Source organism: Carya illinoinensis, chromosome 13 (genome assembly GCF_018687715.1).
Source record: "Carya illinoinensis cultivar Pawnee chromosome 13, C.illinoinensisPawnee_v1, whole genome shotgun sequence".
Lineage (NCBI taxonomy): Eukaryota > Viridiplantae > Streptophyta > Magnoliopsida > Fagales > Juglandaceae > Carya > Carya illinoinensis.
This window is the reverse complement of record NC_056764.1, coordinates 14,780,507-14,792,920: the sequence shown is the minus strand read 5'-3', so window position 1 is coordinate 14,792,920 and position 12,414 is coordinate 14,780,507. Positions and strand designations below refer to the sequence as shown.

The 12,414-nt window shown below is 31.6% G+C and overlaps 1 protein-coding gene across 2 annotated transcripts; it reads left to right on the top strand.

The window, feature by feature from the left end:
• Positions 1-231: 231 nt before the first annotated feature.
• Positions 232-4,254, top strand: LOC122292958 (GATA transcription factor 11-like). 2 transcript variants are annotated; one of them, XM_043101538.1, is made up of 3 exons: positions 232-561; positions 1,376-1,631; positions 3,397-4,254. In XM_043101538.1, exons 2-3 carry the CDS (start codon positions 1,383-1,385, stop codon positions 4,108-4,110), a joined length of 963 nt encoding a protein of 320 aa, XP_042957472.1. In that variant the 5' UTR covers positions 232-561; positions 1,376-1,382; the 3' UTR covers positions 4,111-4,254. The 2 variants fall into 2 exon arrangements, with proteins under 2 accessions (XP_042957472.1, XP_042957471.1); XM_043101537.1 differs by having other exon boundaries at positions 235-561; positions 1,372-1,631.
• Positions 4,255-12,414: the final 8,160 nt, after the last annotated feature.

Genomic DNA, 12,414 nt, shown 5'->3' with positions numbered 1-12,414 from the left:
GTATAAATATAAGAAAAGTATTTTACTCACAAAATAATTACAGAAAAATAAATTCATAAATTAATTTAATTTAATGTAACATTAAATTAATATTATTAATTTTAGTGTAAATAAATTGTCTTCTTAAAAGAAAGGAAACCGTAGATATTTTTTATTTTATTTATGGAAGAAGATGAGGGGATAATTGAAAAGAGACCTCACGTGTTCCCTGGCTGAGGCCGCCTCCATTGAAACCTTACTCCTCTTCATAAACCTAAAAATACGGATACCCCAAATCCAAATCTCTCTCTCTTTCGGACACCCTCACGCTTATTGATTCCGGAATCAATCCCATCCCCTCTCTCTCTCTCTCTCTCTCTCTGCAACTTGTCAACTCGCTCAGCAATGTCGGCAACGTCAGGTCTCTAGAGAATGCGCTCTCCTTTCCTTCCTTTCATGCCACATTTCGGTCAAGTGTAACAAGCAGATAATGCCGGAGCTCCAATCCTCGGCTCTAACTCGTCTTCTCTCCTGAAGTCTACTCATTTCGTGGGCTCGCTTTCAATTTAGGAACTCTTACAGGTTTGATTCCGTCTTCGACCCCTTCCCCCTCCATTTGCTCGCATTTTGTTCCAACTTCTTTCTTGGTTTGCATTTTTGCCTTTTCACTTTCCTTATGTTTGGTCCCTGAGAAAGTGGAGCAAATGTAAGTCTTTTTTCCAAGATATTATTCTCTGTTTTCTTGTGCGAGGATTTATTGAATTGGGCCGAATCAAATGCAGGTTTGAGTCGGAGAAAAATAAAGAAATAAAGAAGGTTTTCGTTTTGAATCATTTTACTCCATTTTCTCACATCCCGAACGGCCTCTTATGATACACTTTTAATTTATTTTTAGGAAAATGATTATTATTTTTATTTATGTTGCTGTTATTGGAAATTATTATATTTTTCTACCGGTTACTTTGCCAAGATAATGCTCATTCCATAGAAAAAAATTATAAAATTTAGTCAATCTTGCTAAATTGAAGACTTTGCTGGTTTTCCCGAGGATCACGTGGAAATGTGTCCTTGTTGCCAGTTTTGGTTGGAGTTGGCAAATTAATAAATATGATAATATTCTCAGATTCTATTTTTCTTCACGATTCCTTTTTTAAGTAAATACCTGACTGTGAGAGTTTTTAACGGAATTCTCAAACCCACAAGATAACCTTTTCCTTTTCGACGACTTTTTGGGCAATTTCGTATTGTCGAGGGTAAACTATTTTAGTCAGCATTTAGTGCATGTAGCGTGTTTACGAGTATAAATGTAGTGTTTCATGTAGCGAACTAAGCAAATGAAATCGAATAACGTTGCTCTCTTTGTTGTTCTTATGCACTTTGATAATATGAAAGGCAGAGTATTTATGAAAATGAACGGTTCTTTCCTATTGAATGAGAATTTCAATGGCGTTTCTGATGAATGCTTGGATGACATCATCAAATTCTTCGATTTCCCGTTGGAAGATGTGGAAGGAAATGTGGGAGAAGATTGGAGTGCTAAATTAGAATGGCTTGATCCACCGTCAATGGATGTTTTGGCGGGTTTAGCACCTGGGCTTTCTGGTAAAAATTGCGTTGATGCTTCAAAATGTCCTGAAAGTCTATCTGCTCCGGTGAGTTTTTCCCAATACATGTTATTTAATTATGTATTTTCAGCCTCCAGTATTGGCTTTTATAAGATATCCAATACTTTAGCTTTGTTTTGATGTGGTATTAGTACAAAAATTACTCAAATTCCTTGCAGTAACTCAGTATAGGGAACTCAAGTTGTAATCTGTTGTTGAATACTATTGGTAAATGTGTAGCCTCCCCCGCCTTTTAAGTTCAGGTTAAACTTTTTAAGTTGATTGCGCTGAAATATAATAGGAACTTTCCAGTTGTAAACTGACTTATAAAAAAAAAAAACGTTCCAGTTGTAAACTGAAATGGAAGAACTCATGCATGATTAATGTGAACTCTTTGCTTGTTGGTTGCTCAAAGAATCTCTCGTTTCCATTTTTTATGTACTTTTTGTCCTTTTTTTTTCTTTCTTTCTTTCTTTCTTTCTTTATTTTTATTTTTTATTTTTTTTTTCGTACCCATCCATATTGCATGCACTACATTAATTTAAATAAAGTGGAGTTTAAATGGAAGACTGTTCTGCACATCTTTACTTGTTGGGTGCAAAAATATGCATAATTTGATAGCCTCTAGTCACATGATTGAACTGCATTTGGCCATTCAGATGGGGGGCCTAGGTTTAGTCCTCCGTTAATAAATGGATGATTAAAAGTCAATGCACCATTGTCTTGTTTCTGGCAACTCAACCAACAATAAAGGTAAAAAATTAGACGTTCAATGGGGACCACACCTTTTCTTTTCTGGTGAGTTTCAGTTCAACTGTCACTTCCTCTATGAGAAAGTGGTTGCGCTTATGGGTTTAAGACTCAGTTGTGTATGCCTAACTTAAACCATTAAAAAAAAGGTCCGCACTTGAAATGATTGTGGAAAAGTAAATACATATATGAAAAAATATTTATGACTCGTGTTTTGGAAGTTATACTAAATTAGTATTGATTTAATTTAGGAAAGAAAATAGGCAATGTAGTGTTCAAAGCAAGAGTATGTTGTAACTGTCCGGTTCTACATAGAACTGGTGCAAGATGGATATGGGAGATGCACAGAAGTGTACAGTTCCCTCACTAATGTGACTGACACTGACTGATAATTGAGGCTTTTGTTTATACCTAATTTGAGTACATGGGGCTCACAAAAGTAATTTTACCCAAGACAATTTGAGGGATTGTTATGAGGACACTGATACCCTTCCAACTAGTTAACAACAAGTTTACAACCGAGACAATAAAATTGTTTTGTAAAATTATAAGATATTTTTTATATCATTTTTTTGTTTTTTGTTAATTTTTTTATTATCTAAGTTGTAAATAGGTTGTCATCAAGTGGGAAGGCTATTATTATTCTTGTTATGGTGTTCCCAAAAGAAATTGTGAGATTGTTATGATAAACCAATTAAACAAGTGGACTTTAACAGTTATATCAGTTCTACATGCATTTAGAAGGGTTGTACAGTGCATAACCCGCTTCTTTGATATAACGGTTATGAATATGCATTCATTTCCATTTAGTGTCGTATTGCTTCATACAGTTGATAAAACTGCTGATTACAAATCTCAATATATGCCATCATATTCAATCTGCATGCATTTCCAGCTGGAACAAGATGGTAGTTTTCTTTTCTCATATATATTTTGTTCTTTTAAGTTTACGTGGTGGGGATTTTAAACATGCATTTCTTAATATAGCCTTTTTTTTTTGGGCATAATATGTAACAAAGTTATTCCTGTAATCTTATCTTTTGTTTCTTAATCTGGCCTTCAGCATGACGGAACTTCTCCAGTAAAGGAGCTGCCAGTCACTACTGAAGTCACCTCCAGTGCAAGTGTTCTTCACAAATCTTCTCCAAATGGCAAAGGTTTGCGTGTCTTCCAAACCTCCAGTCCCATTTCTGTTCTTGAAAGCAGCAGTTCTTGCTCAGTTGAAAATCCCACAACCATTGACCTCAAAATTATCATTCCCGTGAAGCGTGCTAGAAGCAAGCGTACGTGCCGACCAAACTTCAAGCTGGGTGTTTCCTCCACTCCCATAATATCGAATCCTCCAGCTGATCTTGAATCAGCTTCAGAAACCAATTCTACTGAGGCAGTATCAAACCATTGGAAAAGAAAAATGAGGAAGGAAAAGAACCTGGCAGTGCTCTCAGGTGCCACAGAGACGAGGAGTTATTCCTCACAGGGACCAGGTTCTACTACTAGAAAATGCATGCACTGCGAGGTGACAAAGACCCCACAATGGCGGGAGGGGCCAATGGGACCAAAGACCCTTTGCAATGCATGTGGGGTTCGTTTTAGGTCTGGACGCCTCTTTCCGGAGTACCGTCCCATGGCAAGTCCCACCTTCGTTAAGTCATTGCACTCTAACTCTCACAAGAAGGTGGTTGAGATGAGAAGCAAGGCTAGTACGGGGGCAAGAATGGCAGAGCCACAGAGACGGACACTTTGTCATCGTCCTGTGGGAAGCTCAACAATTGAATAGGAATTTGTTAGGTTATATTGGAAATTAAGAAAAACACTTCGAGTTGGGAGCTATTTTGTTCTCTGTTTCACTTAGCTGTTTTTATGTTGTATTGGTTAATTTGTTTTCTGTACATCAGTGGAATAAGAGGTAGGAGTTCCTGGATGGCACATGTTTTCGGATGGGAAAAAGATAAAAGACTTACAGAAATTATGAAATAGGGGTGGAGAACTGGAGGCCCGTTCGGAGCAGGATTGGTGATAGGGATGATGCCGTTGTTGGCGCTGAACGCTTTCTCCAGTGTTAAAGACAGACGCCTACCAAAGGCTCCACTTGAATTCCAAGATAAATAACTCATCTCATTTCAACATCTAAATATCATTCAAACACAAATATTTTTAATTTTAAATCTTCAACTTGTTCATTTAATTCAAGACTTGAAAAAATAATTCAATTTAAGCCAACCGATTCAATTTGAATTGATAAGAAATTGAATCGGTTTTAGTGAGTTATTTTAATCATTCATTAGATCGCTTCAATCGTTTGATTTAAACTGGTCATAGTTGATTTTAGACTGATTCAAAATTATATTTATTTTTATATTTTTTTAACAATTAAGTTTTTTTTTTTTTTTAATTTCTTGTATAAAAATATGATAGAGCTAAACATATATTAATTTTTTCATCATTCTATTAAATAATAATTGCAAGAAATTTAAAGATAAACATGTAGGTCTCTATTTTCTTTAGTTGAGCAAAAAAAAAAAAAAAAGAGATAAACGAGTATTTTATATTAAATTTGTGATTATGCATAAACTACTATATTTGTCATGTACTTATAACTTAATGGTCTTTATCTTCATTGTATATGAGGCAAAAAAAAAAAAAAAATGTGAACGGCTTGTTTAAATATATTATATAAATTTGTTTAATTGAATTCTATATGATTTTTAATACTTTCTATCAACAATGAAATAACTGATTCAAAATTATCATGAATCGGTTCTTACCAGATTTCGAATATAATTCCAATTCTTATTTTTAGAGTCTTGATCTAACTATTTTTTAATCATTATAACTCTTTCATACTTACAATAAAAAACGCATAAATCAATTCAAATTTTACAAATTTAAAAAAAAAAAAAGTTATATTAAAAAATTATATTATAAAAATATTTATATTTTACAATTTTTTTATTCAATTTTTTTCTCTTTTTTAAAAAATTTATAAAATATTTTAACTCAAATTATTTATAAATTACTTCATTATTATTAATTAATTTTTCATATTATCTCACCTCAATATTGATTAAAAATGGATTCTTTTTAAGTTTTAGAAACAAAAAGTAGGACCGACAGGGGAGGCTTTCAGTAATGGGCTTTGGTCAGGACCATTGTTTGGAGCTCTCCTTCAAAACCATAACCAAGTCCAAAGACAAGGCAAAGGTCGACTGAGCATCCTCGTTTTAAAGTTGGGGAGAGACCAGACCAGGCTGTTCACGTACGCCACAAGTAGTTATTATATTCATTCATTAATAACTTCCACCGTCGACGTGGTCCATCTTCCTCCGGCCATTCTACCATTTGCCCACTTTACTACTCCCTCCCTCCCTCCCTCCGCCAACTACTACTAGCTGTTCTGATCAATGCCCACCATTCTGCCTAGCTAGCACGCCTCAGACACACGAACTTTTTCTCTCTTTATATTGAATAAATTTAAATGGTCCCCTAGTTTCATTTTTTATTTTTTATTTTTTATTTTTAAAATATATTTTTCATTCATAGGACTGTTTTCAGCTGGTAATATTGTTTCTGCACAAAGAATAATGCAATGATTTTCACGACACTAGTGCAAAACTTTAATAAATGTGTCTATTGTGCCAATGTACTTCGATTCTGTGACATTCTTGGTTATGTTTACTGCTTTTAAGTTTATGTAGGTACTTGATTTGCGTGGTTTCTAAGGTTTTAGGGTGTTCGGTTAGGAGACCATCCTTTGTATTAGGGGTAAAATAATGCCACATAGAAATTCACGTTCACACCGTTGAGACTATGGATATAAGATAATTTTTCCTTTGAATTATTTGATATGCCCTCCTAGAAATCTCTCCTTGCCAAAAGTTTATGTACCCTCAACATTAATCACAACTTTGTTCCCCAATATAACCTATTAAGAAAACATATGGCTCTCTTAAACAGTCTTTCTTAAATTTTATTGACACAAACGGTTCAAAACATGAGTTAAAACGGGTAGTAACGTTGGATAGGGGTGTAACCGGTCCGGTTCGATCCGGTTTTAGACAAAATCTAGGACCGAACCGGTAAGTACCGGTTTTACATTTTTCAAAACCGATTACGCATCGATTATCCTCCTAAACCAGTATTCCGGTTTTACCGGTTTCCGGTCCGGTTCAGTTCGGTTTTCCGGTTTTAATAAAATATATATTTATTATAAAAAAAATCTGTTTATAAAAAAAAAAAAAAAAAAACTGTTATGTCAAAAAATTCTACTTAAAAAAAAACTACTATATAAAAAGACTGCTATGCAAAAAAAAAAGTACTATGTAAAAAATTTATGCTATTAGTATAGCTTTGGTATGGCTTTATATAAATTATATGCTAATATATATAATTTATATTTATCTACTAATGTCTTATGTACTTATCAAAAAAAATATAAAGAGTTTTAAGTGTATTAGGCCATTAAAATTTAGTAATAATATTTGAGTGATTTTCTTTCTTTTTAGGTTCTTACTTCTTATGAATCTATGATAAAATGTTATTAATAAATAATATATATTTATAATATTATATATTTAAAGCATATGATCAATTAAATTTTCATGTTTGAGATTAAACTTTTATTTTATAAATTAAAATAACACTATCTTATATATAATTATAATTTATATTATTATATATTATATATAAAAAATTATATATAATATAAAATATATAACATATAACATTAAATAAATAAAAAAATATACACATATTAAATAGTACCGGTCCGGTCTAAAAATGGCCGGAACCGAAACCGGACCGGTTCCGGCCGGTTTTTCATTTTATGAAACCGGTTCCGGACCGGACCGGTTCAAAACCGGCACAACCGGTCCGGTCCGGTTTTATGGTTTACCGGTTAAAATTTACACCCCTAACGTTGGATACAATTTTAAGATGTGTAAGTTCTGCATATTTTTTTTATAAAAAAGAAGTAAGGTCTACAATTAAAAAAATATTTTTGATGTGAGTCCTAGTTTGGTTGTTAAACTACACTGAGATCAACTCAATTCAGTCTAATTTTAAACTGAATCTAATATCTAAACATACAACTCTCAAATTATCAAATGCATCTCAATTTAAAATCTCTTTATAAGTAGACCCATAACTTTTTTTAATTTTTTATAAATAGTACTAAACTCATTTTAACACTCTACAATTTTAACTCATTATTATTTATAAAGAACTGAACTGAAATTATCACATCTCAACATCTAAATAACTCTTTAGTCACTTTTTAAGAAAATAATATACAAAGCGTGCGTTCATATTCTAAAACTATAAATATAATTTTTTAAAACAAAAATCTTAAAGTTTTTATCAGATATAATTACGCATTTCAATTACTAACTCTTAAATTTTAGAGGAGCGAAAGTTCATTTTAAATTCCAATATATCTTGAATTATTATTATTATTATTATTTTAAAAAAATAAAAAAGAAATCAAAAACTGGAGGCCGCGTCGCGTTAACGTAGCCCAGAAAACGCATCTTGCCTTTTGCTTTATGTTTCGTTTGTTAAACTGTTTGTCCTCCTTCATGGCTTCACATGACGTCCATCCAACGCGTACACGTGGTTTCAGATCTTGCACTCTCGGAACGACTTTAAAAACAGCTCGACCCGTCCGACAGAGATTTCCCGAGAACGCCTATCATCCCCTTGTGATGCTAACACGTGGAACCATCGATCCGCCATGTCACCCCAGGGTCAACCTGTACAGCCACGAGCTGCCGGGTTGTCCCTAGCTGTCAAAAGCACTTACGAGAAAAGGCCAAAAAGATACCTACATTTTCATGTGCAATGTTTTTTTTTTTTTTTAAAATATTTTATTATTAAAAAAATTATTAATTTTTTTATATAAATATTATATTTATTTATTTTTAATATATATATATAATATCTGTACACTATATAATTATAAATATCATTTAATCAAAACGGAGAGTTTTGAAGTGATGGCGCTAAGAATTTGTAGGTGAATAACAATAATGAAAGGCTTTTAGGGTTAGGTTTGTTAATGGGTTGGCAAAGAAAATTACAGGCACCGAAGTTGGGAGTTAGGAGGAGCAATCATTGTGAAAAGAGAAAAAAAAATGAAGAAGGTTTTAAGAGTACTAACTTTATAGATACCCTTTGTCTATATATTGTCATCCATTATGGCAATGATTGAGACACTCCATCTAACATTTTCCTTTCACATTCATAATATTGATGGGTGTATAACTTTTTTTTAGGGTATCTAGTTGGACAAGCCTCATCCTTAACCCTTGGAATAACCTGCCACCACAACAACTTTTCAAGTTTTGATCTTTTCTTTTTTCTTTTTATTTATTAATTCACTTTTGACATGATATATTATGTTAGAATTTTTTTTTAAAAAAAAAAATATGAAATAGAGTATCTAATCACATCAATTTATAAACTTTTTTTAACATCTTAATCTTCACATTTTTCTTAATTTTGGGTTTTGGGGTTTCATTCAAATGTTTTCATGAGTTGTGTTGAAATAATAACAAAATGAGAAATTTTATTTACAATCTTCATTTGAAAATTTTATTTATAAATTCTTTATTAAATGAGAAAAAATATTATTTTATGAGCGATACTTTTATAATTTTAAAAATTTTAAAAATAAAATTACCTAAACCTATATTGTAATATCTAAATAAGGATTAAAATAATATTTAAAAAATAAATAATATATATTTAAATATGTTAAAATATTATTTATAAGTTCGTAAAATTTTAAATATGTATAATTTAATACAGTCAAATTAAGAATCTAATCATGCAAATATACATAAAGACACCAATCCCAATACTCTAAGCATTAATGAATAATGGTATATGTGAAGTACACAAAAAGCCAAGTGATTATGGATGAGTTTACATCCCAATTTCCCCGTCTGTAACTTTTAACCTACCACATGGTCTAATCTCAGTGAAGTAAAATGCAATTGATGGGTCGGGAAGTTGTTTACTTCAACTCAACCCATTTCAAAGAGACACATAACTACAAATCCTTTTTAGATTCAGAACAACATCTTTTAAGGATAAAATTTTAATTTTACCTGATACATTAAATTTATTTTAAAATAAAAATTACGTCAACTTGTTAAAAAACTATTTCCCATTAGTAAAACTTGTGTAGGACAACGGCGAACTGTCGGCCGTCGAAGTTGCTTTCATTCAAAAGAATCAATTCGGGAAGGACCACTTTTTTCAAAAAAAAAACCAAAGGACAACTCAACAAATCCACCCAATTAAGATCACCCACCCTATGCCTGGGGTTCACTTTCGCCTGGCAGTGGGACGGCAAGAGGGACCCTAAATTAATGTGATTGGGATGTGCAGAGAGTTGAGGTTGGAGATAAGAATGGTCGAAAACCCACCTCCAATTAATATTAATTTTGGTCGCATTTATTATGATTGCAAATGTCGTGTCTAAACTGGGTCGATGTTGTTTGTCGGTTTTGGAAGTTTGAATCTTTCCCAATCTTTTCTCCCAAGGAGGTAGGGGTTTTTGCTTGCTAGCTTGCTTGCTGTTTAAAAAAAACATGCTTTGGAGGGTCCCTTTTCATTAATTCCTTTTTTGTTCCGATGAAGTTTTATGTTTAAATTTGTCCATTTGGATGATGTTGGTTGTCCAGAGAGGAGTGATGTCTTTGTTTCACCTAAAGCTTTCAGCTGCTTCTTTGTGGGGCTTGCCCTTCGCGCGGTTTAAAGTTGACCCTTCATTCTTTCAATGGGGTCGCTCCTCTCTCCTCTTTCTTGTTTCTTTGCTAGTTTTAATGACTTCTCCAAATCTCTCTCTAATTGTACTTTGCTTTTGTTAACAGATTAATGATTTAGAATTTGAAACCATGAACTTATGTATCGGTTTAAATAAGTTTATAAATTGACGTGAGATGATGTAGTACATTCGATTTATTTTATGTTAATGTCAAAGTAGTCAAAATTTATTATAATTGAGTTATAACTAGTTTGAGTTGAGTTTAGCTAAAAATTGGTTAAAGTCACGGTGATTTCGCAAAACTCATATAAGATAAATGTTCGTAGAGATATCTCATTAAACATATCGCTAGATTTTTTTATTTACTCCAAATCTAAAAATTGAGAAATATTACACATAAGAAAAGTTACTTAAAAAAGAACTTATAAATAAATATAATTTCACGTGATATATCAAATTTAGTTTATGTTAATACAAAAAACACAATATACTTCAAGGAAAAAACTTAGAATAATTGAATTGTAATTTGGTTTCGGTTGAGTGTGGTTCGAAGTGAATAAAAAGTTGTCTCACTAGAGTCAAGAGAGATGCACAGTTTATGGTTGAAAAGAAATCTCGCTAGACATTTTAGTGGATGTTTAGTTAAGCAAGAGATAACATTTGAGTCTCACTAGAAGCGTGTGCGATATCCTGATAAAGCAAATTAATTGAAGAAACATGCATGACACATCACAGTCAAGCGAACTTATTCAAGTTTGAGTTTAATCTTGATTCAAGTCTAAATCTAGATATCAATATAAAACATAGTTTCATAAATCACTATTTGTTGCATGTGAGAGAGTTTCTTGAAGTAAAACATTTTCAAGTTTCTAGGTACAAACGCCACCCTAATGCTCTTTTGAACATTACATTCTTGAAGATTGTCATTAAAATCTCAAAGCTCTAGAACTACTAGAGATAGAGCTTAATTCTTTTTGAAAAGTAGGGCTTAATAACTAAAGTGGATGGGGGTGGAAGGATATGATAGACAATATTTTATTCTTTTACACGCATTCATGAAGATAACGTAACAAAATTAATGATTAACTGATCATATATGTTTAATTGAGAAGGTAAGTGACTTAAAAAATAGGAACTTTAGCCCATAAGCTAAGATAAGTAGGTTAAGGATTAGACATAAGTGTTTAAATTTTGAATTTTAATAAATTAATTACCTACTCATTGTTGTTCCAATTAACCAACGAGTTGTGCTATATACAATTACTTTTGTGTATTCTCTACGCACTCTGTTGATATAATTAGTTAAATCAATTATTTTATATTAAAAAAATGTGATACAGTCAATCACAAAAATGACTATACATAGAGTTTTTGTTAACAAAAATTATTATTATTATTATTAATTGGACCTTTACAAGTCAAGTTTCACTTTTAAATGAAAAATAAATTTCATTTTTCAAAGGTTTTTCATTTTTAAGGGCTCATATATAGAAGAGTTAAATATTTTGTGATAAGTATGGTGTGTATCTAGAACCATAGATATTGTTAACGGAAACTACAAGTCATTGAGATCAAATTCTTCACCACAAAGATACGAAGTTTGGAAATGGAATCTAAAGACTTTGAGAAGTCACTTTGTATGGATGAGGTATTAATTTTAGGTGTTTTATATGAAATTATTTAGAATGTGTTATTGGGATGATAAGATTTAGGATGAGAGGACTATTTCGTCTAAACAATTCTTTTACCAAAAAGCATATTTGCGTAACAAAAAGTTTACTAAAAAAAATTAATTTAAAATAAAATTGACGGACACATTAGCTTGTAAAATTGCTTTCGTAAGATTTCTATATAAACTATATAATTATCTTATCAAGTTTTGCTATGTACAAGTAAAGTCACGTATTAATCTGTATACCAATACTGATTTCTTCATATTTAAATTTTAAATTAATATTATTTTCAATAAAATCTATTTTTTAACCAATCATAATAGATTGATGTACATATTAATACACAGTTTTACTTGCAATTAAATTTTTTCTTATCTTTAAAATGAAGACCAACATTACATTTTTAATGAATCGTCACTAGTATATTTGGTGGTTATAAAATGAGTTGTAAAGTACTTATAGAATGATTAAATATTATCTTATTTTCAATATTGCAGTTTTCGATTTTCAGGTCTCAATTTTCAAATCACGCCAAAATTAGTACATCAATTTTCATAATTTTTGCAATTGGAGACCTTCGTCAATATCCCATTAGAAAACTAGTGGAAGACCAAATGTCGTCTTTGACAGATTGACATGT

What these genes read in the sequence shown, in the direction of transcription:
- LOC122292958 (XM_043101538.1), top strand. Translation starts at nt 1,383, where the DNA reads ATGAAAATGAACGGTTCTTTCCTATTGAATGAGAATTTCAATGGCGTT. An exon ending in CTGAAAGTCTATCTGCTCCG is followed by an intron (nt 1,632 to 3,396) that starts GTGAGTTTTTCC and finishes TCTGGCCTTCAG; the next exon opens with CATGACGGAACTTCTCCAGT.